Below are 15,521 nucleotides of genomic sequence, written 5' to 3' on the forward strand. Positions count from 1 at the left end.
TGTTTTAGTTTCTGTCTATAGGCTGGAAGCAACAAAATGGAGTCGTGGTCAGCTTTTCCGAAAGGAGGGCGGGGGAGGGCCTTATATGCGTCGCGGAAGTTAGAATAACAATGATCCAGGGTTTTACCAGCCCTGGTAGCACAATCGATATGCTGATAGAATTTAGGGAGTCTTGTTTTCAGATTAGCCTTGTTAAAATCCCCAGCTACAATGAATGCAGCCTCAAGATATGTGGTTTCCAGTTTACATAGAGTCAAATAAAGTTCGTTCAGGGCCATCGATGTGTCTGCTTGGGGGGGAATATATGTGGCTGTGATTATAAACGAAGAGAATTCTCTTGGTAGATAATGCGGTCGACATTTGATTGTGAGGAATTCTAAGTCAGGTCAACAGAAGGACATGAGTTCCTGTATGTTGTTCTGATCACACCACGTCTCGTTAATCATAAGGCATACCCCCCCACCCCTCTTCTTACCAGAAAGATGTTTGTTTCTGTCGGAGCGATGCGTGAAGAAACCAGCTGACTGTACCGACTCCAATAGCGTGTCTCGATTGAGCCATGTTTCCGTGAAGCAAAGAACGTTACAGTCTCTGATGTCTCTCTGGAATGCTACCCTTGCTCGGATTTCATCAACCTTGTTGTCAAGAGACTGGACATTGGCGAGTAGTATGCTCGGGAGTGGTGCGCGATGTGCCCGTCTCCGGAGCCTGACCAGAAGACCGCTTCGTCTGCCCCTTTTACGGCGTCGTTGTATTGGTTCGCCGGCTGGGATCTGATCCATTGTCCCGGGTGGTGGGCAAAACACAGGATCCGCTTCGGGAAAGTCGTATTCCTGGTCGTAATGATGGTGAGTTGATGTTGCTCTTATATCCAGTAGTTCCTCCCGACTGTATGTAATAAAACCCAAGATTACCTGGGGTACCAATGTAATAAATAACACGTAAAAAAAACAAAATACTGCATAGTTTCCTAGGAACGCGAAGCGAGGCGGCCATCTCTGTCGGAAGTACCAGCTTCCGGCTAGTAATCTGAAGTAAGTATGGTTTGAAATAACTGAAATGCATCAGAAAGGTATTGGGAAGTTCAGAAGATCATCAGGCAATCATTTTGTATGATCTTCAGTGTCATCATTGATGATTTTCTTTTCCTCCTCTGATTTAGTGACTGATCCTGTCCACTCTGTTCTAATGAGTCTTGAACAGCTTGTGGTCATTGTAGAGGGAAACAGAAGAGACACGTGTTCCTGAGAGTCTTATCTTTTCAGTGATGGGGTCATAATATGTTGTAGCTTAATAAACCATTCAAGAGCCACATTTGTAGGAAGAAAACAGACACCACTCTGTTTATTATAACTGCCTCTAGTGGCTACTATGAAATAAGTGTTCATTTCAGAGTTTCTCTCGCAGACCGTTGTACGACATGTTGATCATCATGTCGTTTATAGTAACAGCAGACTAAGAGGTTTGTACAACATACCTTTCACAATAAAGTAGCACATGCACAGAAGGTATGGTTGTTTAGCTATTGGGGAGAGGCGTCCAGAGAATCAGGTCACTCAGAATAATTAAATGAACATGCTGGTGGTACCACCTTTGTTTGTTGTTATCAACTGATAAATAATTGTCCGCTCTCACGTATTTCCTGATTTGTGTTTTAATGGAAAATGCCAATCTAGTAAAATGTACAGTCTGTTGGATGTTGACTTAGTGTTGCTAAAACAGACGTAAGGCCCCCCCCACACACACACAAGGCTCTTTACTACACTACACCTTCTAATGCCCAAACGTGAAGGGAAATTGCATTCACAGTACTTAAGCTTCCGTTTAGCGGGCTTACACAGTCTTGTGATCTGCGGTCAATCCCAGCTCAAACCCAGTCTCTCACACAAATTCCTATAAATATGTCTGATAATGGTAGCCTAGTGGTTAGCGCGTTGGGCCAGTAACCGAAAGGTTGCTGGATCGAATCCCTGAGCAGACAAGGTAGATATCTGTCGTTCTGCCGGAGCAAGGCAGTTAACCCACTGTTCCCCGGGCACCTGAAGACGTGGATGTCGATTAAGGCAGCCCCCCGCACCTCTCTGATTTAGAGGGGTTGGGTTAAATGCGGAAGACACATTTCAGTTGAAGACATTCAGTTGTACAACTGACTAGGTATCCCCCTTTCCCTAATGTTAACTGGAACATGAAAGAAAGCATCTAAGATACCGTACATATTCATTACAACAACACAGAACCAATCTCCATAGTGGGAACAATATTTAAAGCAAACATACATAACTTCAGTTCAGCCCAGTAAGCTACAAGTATGAAGCAGCAGTCCGTCTGTGTTGAGTAGTCTGATTTAGCATCAGACCATTCCCTCTCTAAATGTGACATAAAAATGTCAAGCCGGGAGTGTAAAAGCTCCAGATTTGTGTGTGTGTGTGTGGGTCAGACGGAGCTGTAAGTTACAGCTGCAGTAGGCCTTAACGGCTTGTGTCATAATGGCAGATAAAGCCGTTTCTATACACTGCCAGTTACAGCAGCTCTCGCTGTGTGTGTCTGAGAGGGGAAAATGGCAGAAGAAGTGGGTGTGAAAAAATATTTTGCGGACTGTTGTAGTGTTTGTCTATGGCCTGTGTGTGTGATGAACAGCTGGCAGGGGGAATAAGTGCGTAGGGAGAGGTGATGGATGATCTAACAGGTGCTCTCTACAGCCCTCAGAGACACCTCGCTTATGAGCTGGAAAACACAGCCAGACACAAACCACAACACACACACCGCACCCAAACTCAACACAACACACACACTGCACCCAACACACAAACGTACTATACTCTAACCCAAAACACAGCCAGACACAAATCACACGGCACCCTAACCCAACACAACGCATCCTAACCCAACCCAACATTGCATCCTAACCCAACACACACATAGCCAACGCACCGAAACCCAAGACCCAGTCAGTCACACTGCACCACAACCCAACACACACTATGAAGTAACCCTACCCACAAACACACTGGAAAACAACCCGACACACTAACCGAACATACAACGCACCACAATCAAGAGAGACTCATTCAAAACAACCGTCAACAACCATAGTTCACGTTACAGTTTTAATATATTCAGTTATTTTCACCAAAAGTGATACAGACCACATTGATTGATGAACACATTTTTGGTTACCTGGTCTGGGGAGACACAGAGTCTCTGGTCTAGGGAGACACGGAGTCTCTGGTCTAGGGAGACACAGAGTCTCTGGTCTAGGGAGACACAGAGTCTCTGGTCTAGGGAGACACAGAGTCTCTGGTCTAGGGAGACACAGAGTCTCTGGTCTAGGGAGACACAGAGTCTCTGGTCTAGGGAGAAACAAGAGTCCTGTTGAAATGAAATGCAGCAGAAACATTGATGCTCATTGCTGACAATAGATTGTCACAGTGTAAAAAAATATGATGAGGTGTGTGTATGAGTGTGTGTACCGTATGAGAGGATGTGTAAGCATGAGAGAAACAATATCAATCTTTTTGCCTGCATGTAAGTGTGTATTTGCGTGACAGAGAATGAAAGAGAGGAAGAAGAATTGAGATTGGGAGACAGAAATAAATGTTGTGTATGTGTGTTTTTGCATGCATGTGTATGAGACCTCTCCATGGCAGCTGTGCATTTCTCCCTGTGTTGGAGGACTGGGGCTAGGGGGCGCTGTAGACTCTAGGCCTGGGCCAGGGCCAGTTTAAGGTCTCGGAGCAGCATGGAGCCCATGACACTCTTCTCTGTGTTGATGGTGATCAGGGCTGTAGACGACTCCCTCAGCTCCACCGTCACCAGCACCACAGCTCCACTACTGGCCGTCTTACCAGCAAACCTACAGGGAACAGGAGATACAAGACTGGGTTACAGCACGAACAGGATAGTGGGTTACAGGACTGACTGGATACCAGATACAGGGTTACAGGACTGACTGGATATACAGCGGCAAGAAAAAGTATGTGAACCCTTTGGAAATACCTGGATTTCTGCATAAATTGGTCATAAAATTTGATCTGATCTTCATCTAGGTCACAACAATATACAAACACAGTCTGCTTAAACTAATAACACACAAACAATTATACGTTTTCATGTCTTTATTGAACACAGTGTAAACATTCAGAGTGCGGGGTGGAAAAAGTATGTGAACCCTTGGATTTAATAACTGGTTCACCATCCTTTGGCAGCAATAACCTCAACCAAACGTTTTCTGTAGTTGTGGATGAGACCTGCACAACAGTCAAGAGTAATTTTGGACCATTCCTCTTTACAAAACTGTTTCAGCAATATTCTTGGGATGTCTGGTGTGAACTGCTCTCGAGGTCATGCCACAGCATCTCCATCGGGTTGAGGTCAGGACTCTGACTGGGCCACTCCAGAAGGCGTATTTTCATCTGTTGAAGCCATTCTGTTGTTGATTTACTTCTGTGTTTTGGGTCGTTGTCCTTTTGCATCACCCAACTTCTGTTGAGCTTTGGCGGACAGGTAGCCTAACATTCTCCTGCAAAATGTCTTGATAAACTTGGGAATTCATTTTTCCGTCGATGATAGCAAGCTGTCCAGGCCGAGGCAGCAAAGCAGCCCCAAACCACAATGCTCCCTCCACCATACTTTACAGTTGGGATGAGGTTTTGATGTTGGTGTGCTGTGCATTTTTTTCTCCACACAGTGTTGTGTGTTCCTTCCAAACAACTCAACTGTATTTTCATCTGTCCATAGAATATTTTGCCAGTAGCGCTGAACAACATCCAGGTGCACTTTTTCAAACTTCAGACATGCAGCAATGTTTTTTTGGGACAGCAGTGGCTTCTTCCGTGGTGTCCTTCCATGAACACCCTTCTTGTTTAGTGTTTTACATATCGTAGACTTGTCAACAGAGATGTTAGCATGTTCCAGAGAATTCCGTCTTTAGCTGACACTATAGGATTCTTCTTAACCTCACTGAGCATTCTGCGCTGTGCTCTTGCATTCATCTTTGCAGGATGGCCACTCCTAAGGAGAGTAGCAACAGAGCTGAACTTTCTCCATTTATAGACATTTTGTCTTACCGTGAACTGATGAACATCAAGGTTTTTAGAGATACTTTTGTAACCCTTTCCATCTTTATGCAAGTCAACAACTCTTAATCTTAGGTCTTCTGAAATCTCTTTTGTTCGAGGCATGGTTCACATCAGGCAATGCTTCTTGTGAATAGCAAACTATTTTTTTGTGAGTGTTTTTTATAGGGCAAGGGAGCCCCAACCAACATCTCCAATCTCGTCTCATTGATTGGGCTCCAGGTTAGCTGACTCCAATGAGCTTTTGGAGAAGTCATTAGCCAAGGGGTTCACATACTTTTTCCAACCTACACTGTGAATGTGTAAATTATGTATTCAATATAGACAAGAAAAACACAATCATTTGTGTGTTATTAGTTTAAGCACACTATGTTTGTCTATTGTTGTGACTTAGATGAAGATCGGATCAAATTCGATGACCAATTTATGCAGAAATCCAGGTAATTCCAAATGGTTCACATACCCTGTCTTCTACAGTGGCAAGAAACAGTAACAGTACCAACTAAATACAGGAATGACTAGATACAAGGTAACATGAATTATGATAATACACATTTAGTCTTTCAGTCTAGGGTAGCACTAAGTTTAGGGATGTAAGTTAAGGTTGCATAGCTGACCTATAACTTCATGAAATTAACAACCAATGTGTGTTTCAGCTGCCTATACTCTTAAAGGAAGAATCCACTCATTCCTTTAATTTACAGTGTTAAATAACATTAATATGTGTGAACAATATTTTTTTGTGAACAAATGTAGCATTTTGGTGTTATAATAAGGTTGGTGGCAACATGGAAAAGCGTTGTGGAAATCTGTTGCTGCTCAAGTCCACTACAAAATCCACAATGCAATGCTCTTTCTATGGGCTGGCTAGCTACACACAATAATACCAAAGACAATATCAGCATGTAACGGAGCTAAAATCAACAAAAAAAGAAACGTCCGCTCACTGTCAACTGCATTTATTTTTAGCAAACTTAACATGTGTAAATATTTGTATGAACATAAGATTCAACAACTGAGACATAAACTGAACAAGTTCCACAGACATGTGACTAACAGAAATTGAATAATGTGTCCCTGAACAAAGGGGGGGGGGGGTGTCAAAATCAAAAGTAACAGTCAGTATATGGTGTGGCCACCAGCTGCATTAAGTACTGCAGTGCATCTCCTCCTCATGGACTGCACCAGATTTGCCAGTTCTTGCTGTGAGATGTTACCCCACTCTTCCACCAAGGCACCTGCAAGTTCCCGAACATTTCTGGAGGGAATGGCCCTAACCCTCACCCTCCAATCCAACGGGTCCCAGATGTGCTCAATGGGATTGATATCTGGGCTCTTCGCTGGCCATGGCAGAACACTGACATGCCTGTCTTGTAGGAAATCATGCACAGAACGAGCAGTATGGCTGGTGGCATTGTCATGCTGGAGGGCCATGTCATGATGAGCCTGCAGGAAGGGTACCACATGAGGGAGGAGGAGGTCTTCCCTGTAACGCACAGCGTTGAGATTGTCTGCAATGACAACAAGCTCAGTCCGATGATGCTGTGACACAACGCCCCAGACCATGACGGACCCTCCACCTCCAAATCGATGCCGCTCCAGAGTACAGGCCTCGGTGTAATGCTCATTCCTTCGACGATAAACACGAATCTGACCATCACCCCTGGTGAAACAAAACCACGACTCGTCAGTGAAGAACACTTTTTGCCAGCCTTGTCTGGTCCAGCTAAGGTGGGTTTGTGCCCATAGGCGACATTGTTGACGGTGATGTCTGGTGAGGACCTGCCTTACAACAGGTCTACAAGCCCTCAGTCCAGCCTCTCTCAGCCTATTGCGGACAGTCTGAGCACTGATGGAGGGATTGTGAATTCCTGGTGTAACTCGGGCAGTTGTTGTTGCCATCCTGTACCTGTCCCCCAGGTGTGATGTTCAGATGTACCGATCCTGTGCAGGTGTTGCTACACGTGGTCTGCCATTGTGAGGACGATCAGCTGTCCCTCCTGTAGCGCTGTCTTAGGCATCTCACAGTACGGACATTGCAATTTATTGCCCTGGCCACATCTGCAGTCCTCATGCCTCCTTGCAGCATGCCTAAGGCATGTTCACGCAGATGAGCAGGGACCCTGGGCATCTTTCTTTTTGTGTTTTTCAGAGTCAGTAGAAAGGCCTCTTTAGTGTCCTACGTTTTCATAACTGTGACCTTAATATCCTACCGTCTGTAAGCTGTTAGTGTCTTAACGACCGTTCCACAGGTGCATGTTCATTAATTGTTTATGGTTCATTGAACAAGCATGGGAAACAGTGTTTAAACCCTTTACAATGAAGATCTGTGAAGTTATTTGGATTTTTACAAATTATCTTTGAAAGACATTGTCCTGAAAAAGGGAGTTAAGTTAGTGCAATTTGTTTAGGCAATTTTACATTTACATTTACATTTAAGTCATTTAGCTGACGCTCTTATCCAGAGCGACTTACAAATTGGAAAGTTCATACATATTCATCCTGGTCCCCCCGTGGGGAATGAACCCACAACCCTGGCGTTGCAAGCGCCATGCTCTACCAACTGAGCCACACGGGACCAGCTACAGCTATCAATTTAGGAGTCTACAATCTCACCATGTTGGGACGGCAGGTAGGCTAGTGGTTAGAGCTTTGGGCCAGTAACTGAAAGGTTGCTAGATCGAATCCCAGAGCTGACAAGGTAAAAATCGGTCGTTCTGCCCCTGAACAAGGCAGTTGCCCATGCTACGTCAATGGGCCGCGCGGTGCATTCTGGGCAATTCTGGTACAAGGATCGCTCTCCTTCAAGGAGTGAATGTGAGTCTATTGGGTGCTAGCTCAAAAACCCAATATTAGCATGAATTTCATCAACATTCTTGTTGATGAAATTCATGCTAATATTGCATTAGAAATCTTTACAAATCTTTTCCGAAATGTGAGATAATTAACATGCTATCTGTAGTATCGTATAGCTTTGGAATCGTGACATTATGTACTTTAGAGGAAAATAGACACGCTTCTCGACATATACACTGACTTTGAGAAGGGATTGCGTGGCGATTAGCTTAGCAATCGCGTGACACAGCATGACAACGTGAATGCAATTGGTCGAAAGTCTGCTGGGTGGGGTGTTATACGTTCCTTATTTCATCTGATTCCCATCTCCTTTCTATAATATCTCTGGCAACTGCACCATGCAATGCACCCTGGACTAAAGTGTCAGACAAACAGGAAAAATGTGCTAGACCAACCGTTAAGTTAGACATTTCTCGAGGAAGGAATATCACAAAATTATGATCAATGGCTCATTCGAGAGAAGACATCCTTCCAAGTTATGACATCAGACAGTATTCAAATCTGACATGTATGAGACGTTTTTGCGATCTAAATGTCGTATTCCTATTAACTTCCAGTGTAGTGAAAGTGACTTTATCACAGTGCTACGTCATACTGGCCAGATTTCTGCCTGCGTGAACGGCAATAACTCAGATACACATGAAAACTGAAATTACCCAGGGAATCGATAGAACATCACTCAGAGATGCACAAAAACAATATAACATTCGAAATGGCTGAAACTTTCCTTTAACACACACCAAGCAGGCCCTCATAAATCCTCCATTAATACAATTCCCAAACACTACAAATCATGTAATTACCCAGCATTAGTGAGGGGGTGTCAGAGAGAGGGAGAGAGAGAGAGAGATAGCCAGTCTATTATCCAGCTGACTAAAAAGCCATTAAGGAGGAGACACACTCCTTTTGTCAATCAAACATTCACCCCCTTTCCCCAGAGAGAGCAATAGAGAGTGTGTGTGGGGGGACCCTCCCTCCCCCAGGAGAATTCTCAGCAGCCCGGTTTCCTAGGATACGAGCCCCACAGACAGGGGGACTAAAATGGGGCACACATGGTGCCCATTGAGGGTGCTAACAAGAGCCAGGCAGCGGGCCTGACCCGGGGTGACCCAACCCCTCTTTAGGGTGACAGGCCTGTGCTGGGCCCCCTTCTCCCTCTTCCCTGTCCCCTCTGGTGCCCCACGTGGCTGACAGGCTGACACCACCCAGCCATCTGCCTCCGTTTAGCACTACATCCCTGGGACAAAGGCCCCCCGTGGACCCCTGGTTAGGCCTGACAAATACCTCACAAAGACCCGCTCTTAGAACTGACAAGCAGCCCTCCCTCAGGCCTGGCAATACCTCAGTGAAGAGGAGAGGAGCCCCCCACAGCAGATAGAGAAGGCTCAGAGCATGTTAGGAACAGGCCTGTAGACAGGACCAGGGGCCACTGGGCTGGCTCTGTCTCTGGGTACAGCTAAACAACACCCCCACCAACTAACACCCTATGGGATAGGGAGGAGGACACACCCTATGGGATAGGGAGGAGGACACACCCTATGGGATAGGGAGGAGGACACACCCTATGGGATAGGGAGGAGGACACACCCTATGGGATAGGGAGGAGGACACACCCTATGGGATAGGGAGGAGGACACACCCTATGGGATAGGGAGGAGGACACACCCTATGGGATAGGGAGGAGGACACACCCTATGGGATAGGGAGGAGGACACACCCTATGGGATAGGGAGGAGGACACACCCTATGGGATAGGGAGGAGGACACACCTTATGGGATAGGGAGGAGGACACACCCTATGGGATAGGGAGGAGGACACACCCTATGGGATAGGGAGGAGGACACACATATGTGCACACACACACACACACACAACAGTGTGTCTGGCTGTGGCTCTGGGGAGCAGCTAAATTACCATCAACAGAGGAGAGGGAGTTTATCAGGCAGCTCTCAGTCCTCTCAGACTTAATTAAAATATTAGCCACTTCAACAGGACACACTCCACTGAAAACACCACTAATCCCTCTGTCCTTCATTCTACCCCTCCACTCTTTCATTCTACCCCTCCACTCTTTCATTCTACCCCTCCACTCTTTCATTTTCTCTTCTCGTTTAGCAAATGTGTAGGCCTAAATATGTCATTTTTCAAATATACCAATCTAACGACTCCAATCTAAAAGCTCCGGCTACCAAAAACAGAGCTTTAGATATGTTTAAAAAAACTGCCCTAGCCCTACCCAGCCACTGTGTCCTGTGCTATAACCTCTTTCCACGTAAGCTGCCTGAGATGTGTGGTCACTGTGGCTTAAGGATTTTAGGGATGGTGGGGGGGGTATCTCTCGCTCTCTCTTCAGGCCAGAAAACAGTATGTTTGATTTGTCACTGGTTGGTGTGCTTTAAGTGTCTCTGTGAGTGTGTTACTTCTGTGTACAGGTCTGTCTGGTTGGTGCATGGTGAAACATTTTATCCTATAGTTCTGAGCTGTAGGCCTCTGGGCAGGATTCTCCCTGGTTCTGATTTCACACCGAGGACTAGAGGACACACACTGAGGTGACACACACACCCACTCATAAAAAAAATAAAAAACGTAACGGGGCACAGTGAAGCCCCGAGGAGCATCCATTTACAAACCAGATGTGAGCCCAAATTCACACACACACACACACACACACACACACACACACACACACACACACACACACACACACACACACACACACACACACACACACACACAGTAGGGGTGATAGTGGTCCTAACCAGGTCATTGGTATGCCCATGCTCTCCCCAGGCAGGAGTGAGAGGGGCTAAACACTGGATTAATTGCAGCGTATGAAAAGAAAAGCAAACGATAACCCCCGGACTTAGAGAGGAGGGATTGGCATCGATCGGCAGACTGCTGCTAAGCATCACTCTCCAATTATGTGTGATTCTCCTCAGTGGAAAGAACCTCTCCCTGATGCCATCTGCCTCCAGTACACCTCCAACACCCCACCATGCAAACACTAAGTGGGCTTCACCTTTACATTCAACCTCAGGCTGGGTCAGGAAGAACAAGGATCAGTCTGCCACCCACCACAACCGACTGGCTGCACGAGAGACGTTACTGGATTGGATTTATGTAGAGCTTTTCCAGCACTTTACATTATATGAATATTCAACCAAAAATTCCAGAAAAACATTCAAGCAAACATTTGAAGTAAACATGAATGGTGTTTTGACTGGTCCGACATATAGCGGCTGCCTGGTAGACAACACTAACAGGCCCTGGCTGGTTAAAGCCATTAATGCAGCAGCATGCGCCCATCAACCCCACACTGAGCTGAGCTTAACTGGGCTTCACTGGCCATGTGGTCAGATGAGTGTCCAAGACCAAGTGTCCTTCAGCAGGGTGGTCAGATCAGACCAGCTACAGCCAGATGGGTACTGCTATTAACCCCTATTAGAGAGCAGTACATTTCCCAGAACACCGCCATACGGACACTGAGTGACCACACTGCAGCCCATATGAACACTGATGACCACTAGAGAGAGGGAGGTAGAGGTGTGTGTGTGTTGACCACTACACAACAGGGGGAGATGAAGGGATAAAGAACACTTCACAAGGACAGTATACAGATGTGTTAACTAATGCAGAGTTGGGGATTGGGAAGAGAGAAGACTGACACTCAAACACAGACATTGTTAGCAGTGTCATTGGATATGTTCATAACCACCTCTCTTATCATCACCCAGTGCCTGGGCTTGCCTCCGCTGTACCCGCGCCCCTCCATACCCCTGTCTGCACATTATGCCCAGAATCTATTCTACCACGCCCATAAATCTGCTCCTTTTATTCTTTGTCCCCAACGCTCTAGGCGACCAGTTTTGATAGCCTTTAGCCGCACCCTCATCCTACTACTCCTCTGTTCCTCGGGTGATGTGGAGGTAAACCCAGGCCCTGCATGTCCCCAGTCACCCTCATTTGTTGACTTCTGTGATCGAAAAAGCCTTGGCCTCATGCATGTCAACATCAGAAGCCTCCTCCCTAAGTTTGCCTTACTCACCGCTTTAGCACACTCTGCCAATCCTGATGTCCTTGCCGTGTCCGAATCCTGGCTTAGGAAGGCCACCAAAAATTCTGAGATTTCCATACCCAACTATAACACTTTCCGTCAAGATAGAACTGCCAAAGGGGGAGGAGTTGCAATCTACTGCAGAGATAGCCTGCAAAGTTCTGTCATACTTTCCAGGTCTATGCCCAAACAGTTCGAACTTCTAATTTTAAAAATTAATCTCTCCAGAAATAAGTCTCTCACTGTTGCCGCCTGCTACCGACCCCCCTCAGCTCCCAGCTGTGCCCTGGACACCATCTGTGAATTGATCGCTCCCCATCTAGCTTCAGAGTTTGTTCTGTTAGGTGACCTCAACTGGGATATGCTTAACACCCCGGCAGTCCTACAATCCAAGCTTGATGCCCTCAATCTCACACAAATCATCAAGGAACCCACCAGGTACAACCCTAAATCCGTAAACATGGGCACCCTAATAGACATTATCCTGACCAACCTGCCCTCCAAATACACCTCTGCTGTCTTCAATCAAGATCTCAGCGATCACTGCCTCATTGCCTGTATCCGCCACGGGTCCGCGGTCAAACGACCACCCCTCATCACTGTCAAACGCTCCCTAAAACACTTCTGCGAGCAGGCCTTTCTAATCGACCTGGCCCGGGTACCCTGGAAGGATATTGACCTCATCCCGTCAGTTGAGGATGCCTGGTCATTCTTTAAATGTTACTTCCTCACCATATTAGACAAGCATGCTCCGTTCAAAAAATGCAGAACCAAGAACAGATATAGCCCTTGGTTCACTCCAGACCTGACTGCCCTCGACCAGCACAAAAACATCCTGTGGCGAACTGCAATAGCATCGAAGAGCCCCCGCGATATGCAACTGTTCAGGGAAGTCAGGAACCAATACACGCAGTCAGTCAGGAAAGCAAAGGCCAGCTTTTTCAAGCAGAAATTCGCATCCTGTAGCTCTAACTCCAAAAAGTTCTGGGATACTGTAAAGTCCATGGAGAACAAGAGCACCTCCTCCCAGCTGCCCACTGCACTGAGGCTAGGTAACACGGTCACCACCGATAAATCCGTGATAATCGAAGACTTCAACAAGCATTTCTCAATGGCTGGCCATGCCTTCCTCCTGGCGACTCCAACCTTGGCCAACAGCCCCGCCCCCCCCGCTGCTACTCGCCCAAGCCTCCCCAGCTTCTCCTTTACCCAAATCCAGATAGCAGATGTTCTGAAAGAGCTGGAAAACCTGGACCCATACAAATCAGCTGGGCTTGACAATCTGGACCCCCTATTTCTGATACTGTCCGCCGCCATTGTCGCACCCCCTATTACCAGCCTGTTCAACCTCTCCTTCGTATCATCTGAGATCCCCAAGGATTGGAAAGCTGCCGCGGTCATCCCCCTCTTCAAAGGGGGAGACACCCTGGACCCAAACTGTTACAGACCTATATCCATCCTGCCCTGCCTATCTAAGGTCTTCGAAAGCCAAGTCAACAAACAGATCACTGACCATCTCGAATCCCACCGTACCTTCTCCGCTGTGCAATCCGGTTTCCGAGCCGGTCACGGGTGCACCTCAGCCACGCTCAAGGTACTAAACGATATCATAACCGCCATCGATAAAATACATTACTGTGCAGCCGTCTTCATCGACCTGGCCAAGGCTTTCGACTCTGTCAATCACCATATTCTTATCGGCAGACTCAGTAGCCTCGGTTTTTCTAATGACTGCCTTGCCTGGTTCACCAACTACTTTGCAGACAGAGTTCAGTGTGTCAAATCGGAGGGCATGTTGTCCGGTCCTCTGGCAGTCTCTATGGGGGTACCACAGGGTTCAATTCTCGGGCCGACTCTTTTCTCTGTATACATCAATGATGTTGCTCTTGCTGCGGGCGATTCCCTGATCCACCTCTACGCAGACGACACCATTCTATATACTTCCGGCCCTTCCTTGGACACTGTGCTATCTAACCTCCAAACGAGCTTCAATGCCATACAACACTCCTTCCGTGGCCTCCAACTGCTCTTAAACGCTAGTAAAACCAAATGCATGCTTTTCAACCGTTCGCTGCCTGCACCCGCACGCCCGACTAGCATCACCACCCTGGACGGTTCCGACCTAGAATATGTGGACATCTATAAGTACCTAGGTGTCTGGCTAGACTGCAAACTCTCCTTCCAGACTCATATCAAACATCTCCAATCCAAAATCAAATCAAGAATCGGCTTTCTATTCCGCAACAAAGCCTCCTTCACTCACGCCGCCAAACTTACCCTAGTAAAACTGACTATCCTACCGATCCTCGACTTCGGCGATGTCATCTACAAAATAGCTTCCAACACTCTACTCAGCAAACTGGATGCAGTTTATCACAGTGCCATTCGTTTTGTTACTAAAGCACCTTATACGACCCACCACTGCGACCTGTATGCCCTAGTCGGCTGGCCCTCGCTACATGTTCGTCGTCAGACCCACTGGCTCCAGGTCATCTACAAGGCTATGCTAGGTAAAGTGCCGCCTTATCTCAGTTCACTGGTCACGATGGCTACACCCACCCGCAGCACGCGCTCCAGCAGGTGTATCTCACTGATCATCCCTAAAGCTAAAACCTCATTTGGACGCCTCTCCTTCCAGTTCTCTGCTGCCTGCGACTGGAACGAATTGCAAAAATCTCTGAAGTTGGAGACCTTTATCTCCCTCAACAACTTTAAAAATCTGCTATCCGAGCAGCTAACCGATCGCTGCAGCTGTACATAGTCCATCTGTAAACTACCCACCCAATTTACCTACCTCACCCCCCATACTGCTTTTATTTATTTACTTTTCTGCTCTTTTGCACACCAGTATCTCTTCTTGCACATGATCATCTGATGATTTATCACTCCAGTGTTAATCTGCTAAATTGTAATTATTCGATTTATTGCCTACCTCATGCCTTTTGCACACATTGTATATAGATTCTCTTTTTTTCTACCATGTTATTGACTTGTTTATTGTTTACTCCATGTGTAACTCTGTGTTGTCTGTTCACACTGCTATGCTTTATCTTGGCCAGGTCGCAGTTGCAAATGAGAACTTGTTCTCAACTAGCCTACCTGGTTAAATAAAGGTGAAATAAAAATAAATAAAAATAAAATAAATTGCTACTTCTGTTATAATTGTTATTATTTGGTGGCACATTCAACAATAAAGCTCACAAACCCACTAAAAACAAAATAATAAAAAACAAATAAATATTATTAAGCCTAAAAGCGCTTTGGGCTGCAATTTGTTCGTATTATAGGTGATAATCAAATAATGATTTTTACGAGTAATAAAATTATGGGATAAAATACTGAACATCCTCATTAATTTAAGACTAATAGAACAAAAAGTATATTTGCATTTAACTCCATTTCAGTCATCACCAAATGGAAATAAAATTGGATATATAAATATGTTATATTGAAGCAAAGTAAACACACATCTTAAAATTCACTTTTAAAAATGAAGGTCTCTAACCAACCAATGCATACAAATACGATCACATTT

General features: G+C 45.9%; 1 protein-coding gene across 5 annotated transcripts in view; it reads right to left on the reverse strand.

The window, feature by feature from the left end:
- Window positions 1–3,093: 3,093 nt before the first annotated feature.
- ap3b1a (adaptor related protein complex 3 subunit beta 1a) overlaps window positions 3,094–15,521 on the reverse strand; it is an 84,565-nt gene continuing 72,137 nt past the window's right edge. For all 5 annotated transcript variants that reach the window (XM_071350934.1, XM_071350931.1, XM_071350933.1 and 2 more), the window contains one exon: window positions 3,094–3,853. In XM_071350934.1, coding sequence (XP_071207035.1) covers window positions 3,700–3,853 — 154 coding nt within the window. In that variant the 3' untranslated portion in view covers window positions 3,094–3,699. The remainder of the gene's footprint in view (window positions 3,854–15,521) is intronic.

Source organism: Salvelinus alpinus, chromosome 18, assembly GCF_045679555.1.
Source record: "Salvelinus alpinus chromosome 18, SLU_Salpinus.1, whole genome shotgun sequence".
In the NCBI taxonomy this organism is placed as follows: Eukaryota; Metazoa; Chordata; class Actinopteri; order Salmoniformes; family Salmonidae; genus Salvelinus; species Salvelinus alpinus.